The sequence below is a fragment of the Pteronotus mesoamericanus genome, unplaced genomic scaffold, assembly GCF_021234165.1.
Source record: "Pteronotus mesoamericanus isolate MK-2021 breed Mesoamerican mustached bat unplaced genomic scaffold, CSHL_Meso_final contig_657, whole genome shotgun sequence".
In the NCBI taxonomy this organism is placed as follows: Eukaryota; Metazoa; Chordata; class Mammalia; order Chiroptera; family Mormoopidae; genus Pteronotus; species Pteronotus mesoamericanus.
In genome coordinates, this window is record NW_026555229.1 from 6,650,201 (window position 1) to 6,665,283 (window position 15,083).

Genomic DNA, 15,083 nt, shown 5'->3' on the forward strand with positions numbered 1-15,083 from the left:
TCTGACCCAGGATTGGAGTGGATCCCCCAAGGCCTCTGCAGCACTGGTGGACACCTCTCGCCAGGGCCTGGCAGGCCTCTGGGAGGAGGTAGCTAAGCAGGTGTGTTTTCCCACCAGGTGGTGAAGGTTGCGGTGCTGAACTGTGAGCCATCCAAAGAGAGGATGCTCTTGTCCTTCAAGCTGTTGAGTGATCCAAAGAAAGAGCAAGCGGGACACAGTCAGAAGAAAAGAAAAGCCGTTAACATTGGGCAGGTACACGGACTTCTCCAGACAAGTTGTTTTAGTTCACAGTTGCCGAGAGCAGGGTGCCACTGCCATACGGATACTGGAACCCATGGAGGGAAAAGGCCGAGGTAGCTAGTGAAGATGCTGGGGCCAGAGGGAGTTGAGGTCTGGAGGAGAACCTCATATGTGCTCTTTCCTGCATGTCATAGAGAATGGAACCTGTCCGGGAAAGGAAAGCTGTGCCATGGTGCGGCTTTTCGGCAGTGTACCGCTGCCCTCTCTCCTCTCTGGTTCCTAGGGCCAGACTATAAGACTGTCCTTCCTCTGGGACCCCGTGGAGGGTCTTGGGAGAGGAACGACATGAACGCACTAGTGGTTCCTGGTTGTATGCGTGTGTGCACCTGCTGGGTCTTTGGGGATTGTGGTGTGGAGGGTGGTAGAAAGCTCTGATCTTGACCTTTCCGTGACTCCTTGTGCTGAACTTGGATGCCCCTGATCTCTGCCTGACCCGGATGAGGTTGTTCTCTCTGCCTAAGACAAGTGCAATTTTTTTTTCCTCTTTCTCTTCCCCGGATAGCTGGTGGATGTGAAGGTTTTAGAGAAGACCAAAGATGGGCTGGAGGTGGCTGTGCTGCCCCACAACATCCCTGCCTTTCTCCCCACATCTCATCTGTCGGACCACGTCGCCAATGGCCCACTGTTGTATCACTGGCTCCAGGCCGGTGACACCCTTCACAGAGTGCTGTGTCTGAGCCGGAGTGAGGGGCACGTTGTATCCTTTAGCAGTGTCTGGGGAGCCGTGGACAGTGGGGGAAACTCCGGGTTGGGCTGTGCTCTTTGTTGGAAACTCCATGGAAAAAGATGGCTATTTGACTACAGAAATGCCTCCATAAAACCAAACCAGTGAGCAAGCCTGTAGTTTCCCTCTCTTTCCCTGGTGGAAAGTTAAGAGTGGGATTGGGATCCTGCCAGCAGATGCTGGTGGTCTGGGCAGAGTGGAGTCCAGGGTGTTGGGGAGGCGGTGTGGCCTGCCAGGCCCAGCGGGAAAGTTCCAATAGCACCTCTGGCCTTCTCAGGGTGCTCAGTGCTCACCGCTTGAGTTGGAATAATTAATAAGGTAGTTGCTAAACTTTTCTCCTTTTCCCTCCTCATTCCCCCAAAGGGATATGGGCCTCAGAATGGTCCCTTAGATCTTGGTGTGGGTGTTCTGAGGAGAACATTGCCCCTTTTCTCACAGGATGTAAAATCGCTTTAGAGTGAAGACAGAGGAGGTGGAGTAGGGTTGGTTGGTGTGAAGATGGTGGAGGTTGTGTGGTGACCAGGCTAGCTGCCAAGCCACAGGGAAGAGCCATTCCTGTTTTGATCCCCTCCGGTAACCTGGAGTTAAGGAAAGGAATAAAACAGTGATTCTCCAACCTGACTGCGGCCTGCTCAGATGGCTTGCTGGGTCCCAGCTCAGGGTTTCCAGTTCATAGCTCTGGGTTGGTGCTTAAGCATTTTAATTTCTTACAAGTTCCAAGTGAGGCTGCTGCCGCTGCCAGTCTGCACACTCAGAGAACGACAGGAGTCGCAGAGGGTGTATGGTGGAGAAAGATGGGAGAGATGGACATTTCATCTGCCCATTCTGGAATATTCCTTGATGAAGTGCCACTAGCTCCTTTGTAGGAAGCCGGCTTTGGTCTCCACAGTGGAGGGTGGCCAGGATCCCAAGAGCTTCTCAGAAATCCAGCCTGGAATGCTGCTTATTGGTTTTGTGAAGAGCATCAAGGACTACGGCGTGTTCGTCCAGTTCCCTTCGGGTCTTAGCGGACTGGCCCCCAAAGCTGTAAGTTCAGCTCCATGCACCTGGGTGCAGGGTCATGGAACTGGAGGGTTGATGGGAAAGAGCAAGATATGTCGACCCCTTGAGTGATTTTTAGCAGCGTGGTATAAAGGCTCCTGGCTGAGGGGGCATGGAGCTGACATTCAGTCCATGCCCCTCTTGCCTAGCTGTGTCCTCCTGGAGGAAGGGGCGCTTTTTCTACTTCACACACTGTTTTTATGCAAGGGGTGTGGAGCTGGACTCAGAGAGGGCTCGGGGCACTTGCTGGGTCCCATCTCCCCACCTTTCCCACCCCGTTCTGGGCATGTTGAGTGGATTGTCTTAATAGAGACTTGTTTTCCTGTTTTCATTTTCTGCCCATTCTTTTTAGATCATGAGTGACAAATTTGTGACCTCCACAAGTGACCACTTTGTCGAGGGGCAGACAGTGGTTGCGAAGGTGACCAACGTGGATGAGGAGAAGCAGCGGATGCTGCTGTCTCTGCGGCTGTCGGACTGCAGTCTGGGGGACCGGGCTACCACCAGCCTCCTCCTCCTGAGCCAGTGCCTGGAGGAGCGGCAGGGTGTGCGCAGTCTCATGAGCAACCGAGGTGGGAACAGGAGGGCACAGGATGAGGGTCGGGTGGGGAGCTGCATTGTAAGTTATGCCCGTCTGTTCCCCTGAGTAGTTGGGCTTTCTAGATAACTAAAAACATTCCTGATAAACCTTTCAAAATGAGAGTATGATGCATAAAGTGCACAAGTCATTTGTGCACTCAGTAAATGTCTATAAAATGAACATGCCTGTTTAGCTACCCCCCAGCTTCAGGTAAAGATCATTACCAGCCCCCTGAAGTCCCCTTGTGTTCCTGCCGAGTGCAAAGTCAAAATTCCCTTAGTTCTGTGGCCTCAGGTTTGAATTTGTTGTGAATCCATTCACCTATTCACTTTTTGTTCCCTTTTTTGGCATTTATATAGTGAATGGTAAAATGGAACAGTTAGAAGACTTTATGAGGGGTTATTATTCTGATTCTCCTAAGCTTTGAACCATTGTGTAGGATTGTTGGAACCTTAATGGGATTTGGGAATAAGAAGCTTAGGAGGGTAGATTCCAAACAGAAGAATGAAAATTCAGAAACCAAAGGAAAACATGTGTTTCTGGTATTTGTTGGCTGTATTCATGAATTATGGCCAGGTAGGATTAGCAAGAGCCATCGGTGTCTCTCTTTGTGATAGAAGTTTTCATGGGAATGGGACATTTTTACTGAAAGTGATTTTACCTTCACAGTGGTTCCAGTGCTCCACTGTCCTCTGCGTGGTATCACATTTTCAAAGGAAAAGAACAGTTAAGGATGTTTCTTCTTGCTAATTCCTGTTTCCTTTGGGTCTCTGGCAGACTCTGTGTTGATCCAGACGCTGGCTGAGATGACCCCAGGCATGGTCCTTGACCTAGAGGTGCAGGAGGTGTTGGAAGATGGCTCTGTGGTGTTCAGTGAGGGCCCAGTGCCTGGCCTGGTTCTGAGAGCCAGCAAATACCATCGGGCAGGTGAGTGCTTTGGTCTTGCCCACCATGGTTGGTGGGGGAAACCCTTTGCCCATTGCTTCCTTCCTGGATACAGAATTTCCAAATACATAGGGTAGATGAGCTGATTCAGTAGAAACTTCTGGTATGCCTGACTTATGTGCCCATCTTGAATGCAAAACAGGACAACTGATAGCATTCTAAAGAAGGTTTAGGTATGAATCCTTTTATTGTTAAAAGTAGGTAAATCTAGATTTTCATGTATCATGTTGCATAAATTAAGACACACCTGAACTTGAATTATGGGAACCAGACCCTTGGTTTCCCAAGCCCACACAGACTCAGGACATGTTTCTTCTTTTCTTTCTGTGCCCAAGAGTCTGCAGAGCTCTTGGAGAGATGCTCTCTTCCCCCCTGCTCCAACGGGGTGATCATGTTGTGTTTGGTTCTGCACTGCAGGGCAGGAGGTGGAATCTGGGCAGAAAAAGAAGGCTGTGATCCTACATGTTGACATGTTGAGTTTGGAAGTGCATGTTTCCCTTTGCCACAATTTGGTGAATAGAAAAGCTAAAAAGGTAAGCTTGCTGATGGCTTGCATTTCCATGGTTTTAGAGGCATTGTGCACTTCTTCAACTGCACACACTTTGCTTGGGAATTCTAACACAAATGCTTGGACGTAGGTTGACCTTATGCCTGATCTGCATCATTCCCAGTTTATACCTCTCATCCTGGTGTAGTTATTAAAAGCACCAACTTTCACTCTGGTTCAGATGATAAATTTCATGGTCACCTGCCTTGAGGGCCAAGCAGGTAATGTAAATGAGTGCAGTGGGCCAGGTGGGTTCCAGGGAGTGGTGGCAGAAAGGCTTTGACAGCCTGCAGAATGCATGTCCTGCCTGCTGAGGGACACAGGCCATTCGAGTCCATCTGCTGGTGGTTGGGTGGGAACATCTGGGTCTGGTGTTGCTAAGTCTTGATTTTTAAGAGCACGTAGAATTTGGATTTTTATTTGAAGTAAGAGTGGGAAACGTTGAAAACCATTTCTAAAAAAAAAATCATATGACCCAAACAACACATGTCTGTGGGTAGTTCTGACCTCCAGGCTGCTCATTGATACCCTCTCCTGAACACTTTTGTGTGATAGAATTATGGGTTCAAGTGACATCTCAAATTTAGCAGAATTTTTCTCGGGGTGACGTATGTATTTGGTAATTGTCTAAAGTACTTATTAAGTACCCAGTTGAGTAGGATGTAGTATGGAGAGTTGCGTACAGATAATCCTTAACCTCTACTTGCTTGTAGCTTTAAGACTTCGAGACACAAAGAGAAATAGAAAACAGTGCTAACCCTTCACTAAATGTTCTAGCAGGTCCTTATTCTGTTTTATCATCCAAGTGAAGCTGGTACATATCAGCATGAGCACAGCTTGGATTTAGGGGAAAGACAGGCTAAATGCCTTGCACATAGTAAGCTCTTAGTAGTGACTATTTTTTGAATAAAAAAGTAACTAAACTGGGGGGAGAGCTAAAAGAATCGGGAGCCATAGTGTCTTAAAACTGGAGTAGCATTAGAAGTTGCCTGGTGGATTTCATTGGTTCTAGGATAGGACCTAGGACTCTGAATTCAAATAGAACAAAAGCTAACCCCTGGCGATTCTGATGTAGCACCCTGAGTTAAGTCAAGTCGCTTCACCGTACAGGAGGTGAAAGCTAGGTCAAGGAAGTGAAGGCTAGTTTGTTACGATCCAAACTAGCCTTGCTCCCCTGGACCCTGCAGACTTTTCCAGCCCCACCCACTGTGTGGAGCCCAGTGGGTGGTGAAACGAGTATTTGTGCCCTATAAGAAGTGGGGATGGTGGGTTTCCTCTGTTTTCCAGCTGAAGAAAGGCAGTGAACACCAGGCGGTTGTGCAGTACTTGGAGGAGTCCTTTGCCATTGCTTCCTTGGTAGAGACTGGTCACCTGGTAGCTTTCTCCCTGACCTCGCATCTCAATGACACCTTCCGCTTTGACTCGGAGAAGTTGCAGGTGGGACAGGGTGTCTCCCTAACCCTCAGGACCACGGAACCGGGAGTGACTGGTCTTCTTCTGGCCGTTGAGGGGCCAGCTGCTAAGAGGACTATGAGACAGACCCGGAAGGATTCAGAGACAGTCGACGAGGATGATGAAGGGGATCCGGCGGTGGTCGTAGGGACTACAAAGAAGCATACCCTCTCCATTGGGGACATGGTCACAGGGACTGTCAAGTCCATTAAGCCCACCCATGTGGTCGTGACCCTGGAAAATGGCATCATTGGCTGTATCCATGCCTCCCACATTCTAGATGATGTTCCAGTGGGCTCATCTCCTACTGCCAAGCTGAAAGTTGGGAAGACGGTCACCGCCCGTGTGATTGGCGGGCGAGACGTGAAGACATTCAAGTATGGAGGCTTTGCGGGGGGTGTGGCTTTGAGGGGAGATTGTTGCCTACTTTGTAAAGTGCGAGTAATGGTAGTGATTACTTTGTAGAGAAGTTGTGAAGATTGAGAGAATAGCTAGTATGTAACGTGCCTCACAGGCTCCCTTATAGATCAGCAGTTATTATAATTAACCCTGTCCTGCATACCTTCGTTATACTCATTTACTTTAAATCTTGTTACAATATGTTATTGTAGCAGAAATCTATGCTGTAATAAGAAAAGCAAAAAAAGACTTCAAAGTCTAGCCAGTAACTTGCATTATTAATTTCATTAACTAACTGGGATCTGCAATAAGTCATTTATTTTCTCTAGACCTCAGTTTCCTAATTTTCAGAATGAAGGAGCTAGAATGTATAGTCTCTAAAGAAAATTATTTTCAGGGTTTCATAGGAAAATCCTGAAAGATCAGATGAGCCTGCTCCTTAACATGTACTGCAGAGAATGGGAACGCGCAGGCCTGACGTGCCACTGTGGGAGCGGGCGGCTGGTTTTTTAAGCTCAGTCTGGTGGGAGTAGAGAGGAACTGACCTCCAGAGTGTGGTGTTACAGAGAAAAGGAGAAATGGTTTGACCTTATTTGTATCCCCAGGTTTCTCCCAATCAGCCATCCCAGATTTATTCGAACCATCCCGGAGCTGAGTGTCCGGCCAAGGTGAGGGAGCTCCAGCAGCGTGGTCTCATGGAAGGAGCTCTGGGCTTTGGGGGCAGGGACCCGAGTTCCAGCCTTGATTCTGCCAGTGTTGGGGCTGACTTTGCCTCTCTGTCCAGGGGGACTTACCGGTGTTTCTTGAGTGGGGATATTTGGCTCTCAGAGGGCTAGTTAGTGGGAATTATATGAAAATTAATGTAAAAGCTGTAATCAGGGCTTAAGTATCATTTAAAGGCTTGATAGCAGTTCTGTTTGTAGGCATGTAACAAAAAGAAACAATTCTGCTCTCAACCCATTTTCCTAAATAAAGAACAGGTAGCCAAGAATACCTGTCTTCTGAGTGCAGACAACTGCTTGGGGACTAGAATTTTAGGTCATGCCCTAGTCGACTCCGCAGAAGGGTGTTCTAGGAGAGATTCTGTGCAGAGAAGTAAGTAGTAGTTCCATGTGGTGGTGGTTCCAGTGTGTCTGGGATCATTTTTTCAGAAGATCTTAAGCATTTTGATCTTTGGGCTTGTCTTCTGTGCTTCCTCCATAAAAACAAACCAACGAACCAACCAACCCAGCCTTTCAGAACTGAGAGGCCATCAGTGAATGAAGCTAAGTACGTGACTGTGGGAATGGCTTTCAGAGTCAGCCCTGGGACCTATCCCAGCTGTAACTTAACATGCCTAGGGTTATTATGGAAGGGCCTCTTAAGTAACTTTCAGGAAGTAAGGTTTGGTCCATGTCCTGAAAGGATCAGAATGGAATATTTCTCAGAAGGCTTGTGTCTGAGACAGGGAAATAGCCCTGCAACACTGAATTCCAAATGCTAACAACACTCAGAGCAAGCCCTTCAGTTCCAAAACAATGAGATTTAGTGGAGCACACATTCCTATTAGTTTAATCTCTGGTTTCTCTAGTTTTGTAGATTTTGATTTTTGTCCCCCTCCAGTTTTTTTTTTTTTGGAGGGGCGTGTGGGGAGATCTTATCATATTAGTCATTTTCTAATGCAGTAGTTTCACCTCTGAGTCATGTTTTGTTTTAACTAAGCATTGAGGTCAAGTAGTTTATTCAAGCTAAGGGTTGTGCCTTAAATTAATGAATATTGCAAGGGAGAACCCGCTGGGAACCTGAGTGGCTCTTGACTCTGTCATTAGCTAACACTGCTGCTATTAGTTAGTGGTCCACCTTCCAGTCTTGTGAGACTGTGGTATGAACCAGAGTGCTGCTCCTTGGCTGTAGCCGTGTGGGCAAGCCCGGAAATAAGTGCATATATTGAGTAGGTGCCGGGGGGGCGGGGGGTTGGTAGTTATAATAACAGAAAGATGGACAGATGAACTCTGGCACATCTGCCACCTCCCCCTGCACCTCTGTTGTATTGTTACTTATTTTAATCAAGGCCCCTGAGAAGCATAGTATAAATGTAATAGTAGAATTATTGCCATATTTCTCTGTTGCTTATGTTTTAAAATACATATTTTGAAGTGAGGAGGAAAGGCATTTATTTAATTGATGGTGTTGACTTATTGAGGAAATACAGTCACACTTTTATTCCCCACTTATATATGCAGATCTTGTGCACAAAGAGAATGCCATCTGTACTAGAGCTGAGTTCAGGCTTACTGAAGGTCACTCAAGATAAGATGCTTCCCACTCGGTTACTCTTTGTAGGAGCAGAGTTAAGAGAGCAGAGCAGTTTAATAGCCTTAAAATGTATCTCTGGAAAACCTGTTGGTCAGTGAGTTTTCTCTTAAGCATTAATTCATTTAGGCCAACCCTTCTAACAGTATTTCTTTTTTTCTTTCCTTTTCTTTCTTTTTCTTTCTTTTTTTTTTTTTTGCAGTTATTCTGTAGGCAGGCAGTTTAAAATTATTTTGAGAAAAGAAAAAGGATAACATGTCTTTTGTGTATATGTTTTCTTTTTTGTAGTTTATTGTATTCTAATTTATTTATTTTTTTGGCTTAAACAGCAGATACCTATTTTCTCACAATCCTGATGGCTCAAAGTCTGAGATAAGGTGGTAGTGGAGTTAGTTCATCTGAGGCCTCTCACTTTGAATTGTGGATGGCAGTCTTCCTTTGTCCTCATGTGGTTTTTCCTTTGTATATATCTGTGTCTTGGTCTCTTCCTTTTTTCTCTTGTTGTTAAAAATACATAATATAAATTTACCAACAGTTTTTAAGTTTATGTCACAGTATTGTTAACTATATGCACATTATTGTATCACAGCTCTTTCAAACTTTGTCACGTTGGCATGACTGAAACTGTGTCTCTAGTGATCGACTTTCTGTTTCTCCCTCCCCCATCAGCTTCTGCCAGCTATCAATCTACTTATGTCTCTCTGAATTTGATTACATTAGATACCTCATATAATTAGAGTCATGCATAGCCCTTCTGTGACTGGCTAATTTCACTTAGCATAATGTTCTCGAGGTTCATCCATGTTGTTAGCGTATAGCAGGATTTTCTTCTTTTTGAAGTTGGATCATGTTCCATTTCATATATATACCACATTTTCTTTATCCATTCATCCATTGGTAGACAGGTTGCTTCCACATTTGGCTGTTGTAAATAGTGCTGCTGTGGATATGGGTGCACAGATACATCTTCAAGTTCCTATTTCCTTTATTTTAATATATATTAGAGTGGCCCAAAAGCTGGCTTGGTTTTTTCTAAGGTGGCTCTATAGCACTTAGTTGTCTTTAGCTTCATTTGAAATACTCTTGTTAGATTGTATTTGTTTTTGTTTTTTTTTGTTAGTGAGCTTTTAAGGACACCAGACATATAGAATTAAAGCCTATTCTAATGGCCTCATTTTAACTTAATTACCTCATTAAATTCCCTGTCTCCCTGTATAGTCACATTCTGAGGTACTGGGGGTTAGTATTTCAACATAAGAATTTGGATGGGTGGGGGTATATTTCAGCCCATAGCAGGCATTTCGGCGTCAGCTGTTGAGTGAATACATTTTTTTCATCCTAATTGCAGAAGCATTAGCTGGGCTTGGGAGGGAGTTCTGTGACACCTTTGAAATAATTTGTAAACTAATAACTTTCAGACCACATCCTCCTGTTGCTTTTCTGTGAAGAAAGAGAATCAAGAAAGTGATAATGGCCAGGTAGCATAGGGGACAGAGCCCCACGTTTTTGAGTCAGAGCCCTGACGTCACTTCCTGGTTCATTAGCATAAAACGAGTTTAATAATATCGCCCCTGCCTAATTTGCACATGAGAGTGTTGTCACATTCAGTGAGAGATTATTTGTGAAAGCAGTTCTGCTAACTATAAAGCACTAGCTAAAATATTGAGAAAGAAGTGAAATAATTTATTTTCCTAAAATTATAAAGAGTGTTGTAAGCTACCCACGTTATAGCTTGTTCATACCTAGGTGAGTGAAATGGAAAATTTTGTGAACTTTCCCCTTTAAGGAGAGAAATTTTGGAGTGTGTATGAGTTGGGAGGTCCTGTACAAATCTGCCCATGGCCACTTAGTAGGGGGAAGTGGTTTCAAGCCAGAAGCTTATCCAGAGTTTGGTTTACTCTTTCAATTGCCTTTCTGCAAACAGTGAGCTGGCGAAGGATGGCCACACTGCTCTCAACACGCACTCTGTCAACCCTTCGGAGAAGATTAAACAGTACCAGGCTGGTCAGACGGTGACTTGTTTCTTGAAGAAGGTGAGCGGTGCATACCTTTGCAATGTGATGCCATCCTTTTCTCAGAAGAAAAGGAGGAGCTGGAGACAAGGGCCATTAGCACTAGGCTTTGATTCTGTGTTTGCTACCATGCCGGTTTGTGGGAGATGATATAAGGCCTTGCCCCTAGAAAACTTTCTGGCCTAATCAAGGAGCTAAACTTTCTGGCCTAATTTAGAGCTTACGAATAGCTAACAAGCAACTCAAAATTCAGCATGTTTATGGATTAATTGTACAAGGTGTAAAGAAAAATACATCATGGAGCAAAATGTAAAATAAATGCGGTACTGGATTTTAGACACTTGCTTTTCATAAAGTTCAGACGTGATGCAGAATGAGAGCGGTGCCAGATTGTGCGTTCTGACGGCAGGTGGAACGGGCGAGCAGAAGAGGGAAGAGATCCGTGGGAACTGTGCTGGTTGGGATATGCTGGAGAGAAAGTCAGCCTGGGCTTGACCTTGAGGAATAACTCCTTCATTGCTGCCAGATTCTTCTTCCATAAGCATCTGAGTGTGTCACTGGTGCTTGATCCCTTTATTTACCTGTGTCTGCAGATATTCATGAAGCCCAGATGCCTTAGAGTGGTATTTAAGGCTCTTCATAATCTGATCTGATGAATCTAGTGTACCAGTCATGTTGAGAAACCTCTTCTGTCTTTTTCCCCTTGTGCCTTTATTTCTGTACCTGGAGTACCTTCTATATTCTATTGCCTATAATCCTTCAGGGTCCAGCACATATAACTATCCATTACTAGTTTTCCTATATATTCCCATAGCATACTGTACTTCCTCTATGGTGCTTGCTGCTGTAGTTATTTGCTTACTCATTTATTCACTTGACTGTCTCCTTGTCAGCCAGGCTTATATTTATCACTGTCATGCCCTGTGCATAATGGCTGGTTGATAGATGTTTTGTTAAATTGACTTGAAAATTGGGATGTGTGTTTAAAGCAGAAGACTGTGTAAATGGTGAAAGATCAAAACCTGAATTGATCTGGAAATAAGACATTGGCTCCTAAAGGTTTTTGAGAGTCACTGGGCACAGCTGAGCTTGGTCGAGGCTGCGGAGGTCAAGGGGATTGGTCCCGCTGCCTGAGAGCCTCTCCAAGGTCTTTCTTGCGTTCTAATTAGCTGAGCGCCAGGAGCGATGTGCGTCCTGCTGGGCTAGCAAAGGCTCTGAGCTAGACTCTGGAGTGAAGCCTGTGAGAAGTGGAAGTTGGGCAGGGACAATGGGATGTAGGGGTGGATTCCTGTCCCTTGGGAAAATGTGGAATTAGGGCCCTTTTAGCCCAGTGATTTTAGGAGAATCTATATTTTCATGAAGGGAAAAGAAGAAATGCTTATATATGTCTCATTCCATTTCTCCACCTGTGTTTTTCTCCTCAGTACAATGTGGTTAAGAAATGGCTCGAGGTGGAGATTGCTCCAGACATCCGGGGAAGAATCCCCTTGTTGCTCACTTCTCTTAGCTTCAAGGTCAGTGTGCTTGAGCTCCCTGAGCTCGGCTCAGTGTCTGCTGTGCACTCACAGTAGGCACAGGGAACCGTACACTACTCCAGGATTGGCTGGGAAGATACTTGCTATGGAAACTTAAATGCTGTGTGGTTTGGGTAAATGATAGACCTTTCTTCAAACATCAGAGTTTCTTTGTCCTTCCAGGTTCTGAAACACCCAGATAAGAAGTTTCGGATAGGCCAGGCCCTGAAGGCCACCGTGGTGGGCCCAGATTCCTCCAAGGCCTTCCTGTGTCTCTCACTCATAGGTGTGGTAATGAAGTGGTACCTGCTCCAAAAGGGAGGGGGTCGGACAGAGGGGGAAGGGGCCTTCAGTTATTGTCCAGGTTAAAGGATGCCTTTGATACTAGAGTCCTTAGAAAACCTAATGTGCTTGGTACCTTCTTGGAACTATTTCTTTTGGAGCATCACCCTCTGCACTACCTTTACACAGTTAGCTTTCCTAGGTCTCAGCAAGGGCTGTCTACCACATGGCCCTGGGGTTTTTGACTACATGGCATGGTGGCCTGAGTCTTCATGATTGTCCTGGTCCATTCAGCGTAGTACCCCAGGCCTGGGCATCTCGCACCCTCCCAGCCTGTGGGTGGTCAGCGTTCCAGAGTCTTCCTTCGCTCATTTCCTCTTCCCTGAATCAGTTCATTCTCCTGCCAGGTCCACACAAGCTTGAAGAGGGGGAAGTAGCCATGGGCCGAGTGGTGAAGGTGACTCCCAAGAAAGGGCTGACTGTCTCCTTCCCCTTTGGGAGGATTGGCAGAGTCAGTATATTTCACGTGAGTGACTGCTACTCAGAGACGCCCCTGGAAGACTTCACACCCCAGAAGATTGTCAGGTAGGCTCTGTTTTCTTCCTCTTTTCACCTCTTGTGGGATTGTGGTTTTTTTGTTTGTTTTTTTTTTTTAAATTTTAATTATAGAGGTAAAACGTGATTATGTACCAGAAAAAAAAAAATTGCATAGAAAATGAAAACTTCCATGGTTTCTCTTTTTCTCTAAAACTTTTTACCATTTTACACTTTGGTTTCTATCTTTCAAGACTTTAACACATATATAGGTATAATTTTCCATTATATTGTATCATAATATACTGTTCTGTAACTTGCTTTTTAATCATAGCAGTTTATCATGGATTTTTTCATTTCCCATGCCTGTATATCTAAATCAACCTTGTTCTTTTTCCTTACTTTGAACTTTTTTTTAGTATTCTGTTATATGGTTTTTAATCATAACTTATTTTAAAATTTTTCTGATGATGGACAATAATGTGCATATCTGCACGTATGTTTCAATGCTGGTGTAAGTATATCTGTGAAATAAATCCCTAGAAGTAAATTTGGTCAAATAATGTTATGCTTTTTGCCAAAGTATCCTTCAAAAGGACTGTGTTAACTTGTATCCCCATTGACACCAAATGTGACTGTCCATTTCTCACACCCCCGTCAACAGTGGATATTCTTAATTTCTGATCTTAGCCATTGAATAGGCAAACATTGATCTCCCATTTTTGTATGCATTTCTCATGTTTGCGTGGTCATTTTTCATGTTTATTGGTTGCTTACACTAGTTCTGTACCTTGCTTGTCCAGGTTGCTTGCTCATTTTTATACTGAAACATTCATCCTTTTAATTAAAGAAAAACAAATTGCTCTTGTAAGTGCTCTCTGGAAAAGGATAGTAACCACTTGCAGTTGAGGGGTGATTTATTTATGAACCTCTTAGATGCACAAATATGAGCCTGCCTCATGGTTTCAAGACCATTTTATAGCCTGAATAAACTAGCATTGGAGAGACAGATTTCAGCTTGATACAATACTTTTCTGAAAATCAGAGTGAGCTACCGACAGAGTGGACCCCTTCAGGAGGCAGAGACTGGAAAGTAGCCATTTCCTCTTTTCCATCTCAAGTGTCCCAGCCACCAGCACCTGCCTGAATTCTCAGCCACTGGTCAGAGCTAAACAGCACAAAAATCCCCAGGGCCTGTGCAAAGCAAACAGAGGAGTCAGAGAGAAGTCCAGGATCACTTCTGCTTTTTGTCTCTTGTGGCTTACAGGCGCAGGTGTGAGTTTTAGCGAACTATTTATTTTAAATAGATTTATTTATAGCCAAACCTAAACAGATTTATTTAGTAGTGTTCAGTTCTAATTCCTTTATCTGTCCAAATGTGGATAATAAATTAATTACTTAAAGGTAGACGATCTCTCAAGGTCTTTTCCTGCTTTAGGGGTTATGGTGCTGTATTTATAAAATGCAGACACCTGTTGTGAGGAAAATTTGGACTGTACTGTGTCTGAGATCCTTTCTATGGCTAAAATTCTATACTTTGTGACTTTGGCCTACTAATTGCCACTTTAGATGAAATAAATTGGGAAACCCAACCAAAGAGTCAACCCTGCTTGTTTCCTGGCAGCGCCCCCGCCAGCCCCCGCACCGCCACTAGCTCAGACCTCACTGCTCAGCTGCCCTGAGTCTGCAGTAGCCCCTCGGTCGTCCGCTGGTCACGGTGTCCTGTGGTTACTGTCTCTCCACTGAGATCACACACCCCCAGGACCTGACGTAGGGCTGTTCGTGTCTCCTAAATAACTCGCTACATGCCTCTGCATCTGCCCGAGGGCTTTTGTGGCTCCTCTTATTTTCCTCTCCCAGCGCCTTCTTGGGTAAGAAGAGTAGGTAGTGTTATTTTTACCTGACAGACTAGTAATCCGAGGCTTGGAGAAGTGACAGGACTTGTCCCGAGTCCCTCAGCAGGTTTCCAGCAGAATGAAGAACAGAGTCCTGGTCTCGCGTCTCCTCACTCTTACCTGCTGGTCAGCCTTGCAGAGAGGAAGCTGAGGCCCTTTGCTGTCTCCTGAGATGCAGACATGTCAGTATTTCCTTCTCTTTTGCTCTCATTCCAGGTGTTATGTCCTGTCCACTGCAGATGAGGTATTGACTTTGTCGCTGCGATCGTCCAGGTGGGCTTCCGTGTTATTGGGACAAGAGCAGGAAAACCCACTTAGAGGACAGAGGAGAGGCTACGTGGATCTGACTATCGTCTTTGGGCTTCCCACCTTTCTTTTCTGCTTGTCCACTTTATGCCTTACCCTGTTTTTGTCCAGAATAGCTGAGGACATTCAGATTGATAGAGAAACCTGTCTGCTGGGCTCTTGTTTCCCAGGGAAAGGTTCAAACAACCAAATGTGGGTGTTTAAGGTGCCAGATAGTAGCCCGGGTGAGGGAAGGTGATTTAGTCCCACGGGTTCCATAG

The 15,083-nt window shown here is 45.1% G+C and overlaps 1 protein-coding gene across 1 annotated transcript in view; it reads left to right on the forward strand.

The window, feature by feature from the left end:
* The window catches only part of PDCD11 (programmed cell death 11), a 39,485-nt gene that overhangs the window by 17,247 nt on the left and 7,155 nt on the right, over nt 1-15,083 (forward strand). Inside the window, exons 14-26 of the mRNA XM_054581443.1 lie at nt 118-252; nt 803-997; nt 1,880-2,050; nt 2,418-2,637; nt 3,423-3,572; nt 4,008-4,123; nt 5,425-5,966; nt 6,594-6,656; nt 10,205-10,313; nt 11,717-11,806; nt 11,990-12,092; nt 12,496-12,673; nt 14,734-14,790. Coding sequence (XP_054437418.1) covers nt 118-252; nt 803-997; nt 1,880-2,050; nt 2,418-2,637; nt 3,423-3,572; nt 4,008-4,123; nt 5,425-5,966; nt 6,594-6,656; nt 10,205-10,313; nt 11,717-11,806; nt 11,990-12,092; nt 12,496-12,673; nt 14,734-14,790 — 2,129 coding nt within the window. The remainder of the gene's footprint in view (nt 1-117; nt 253-802; nt 998-1,879; nt 2,051-2,417; nt 2,638-3,422; nt 3,573-4,007; nt 4,124-5,424; nt 5,967-6,593; nt 6,657-10,204; nt 10,314-11,716; nt 11,807-11,989; nt 12,093-12,495; nt 12,674-14,733; nt 14,791-15,083) is intronic.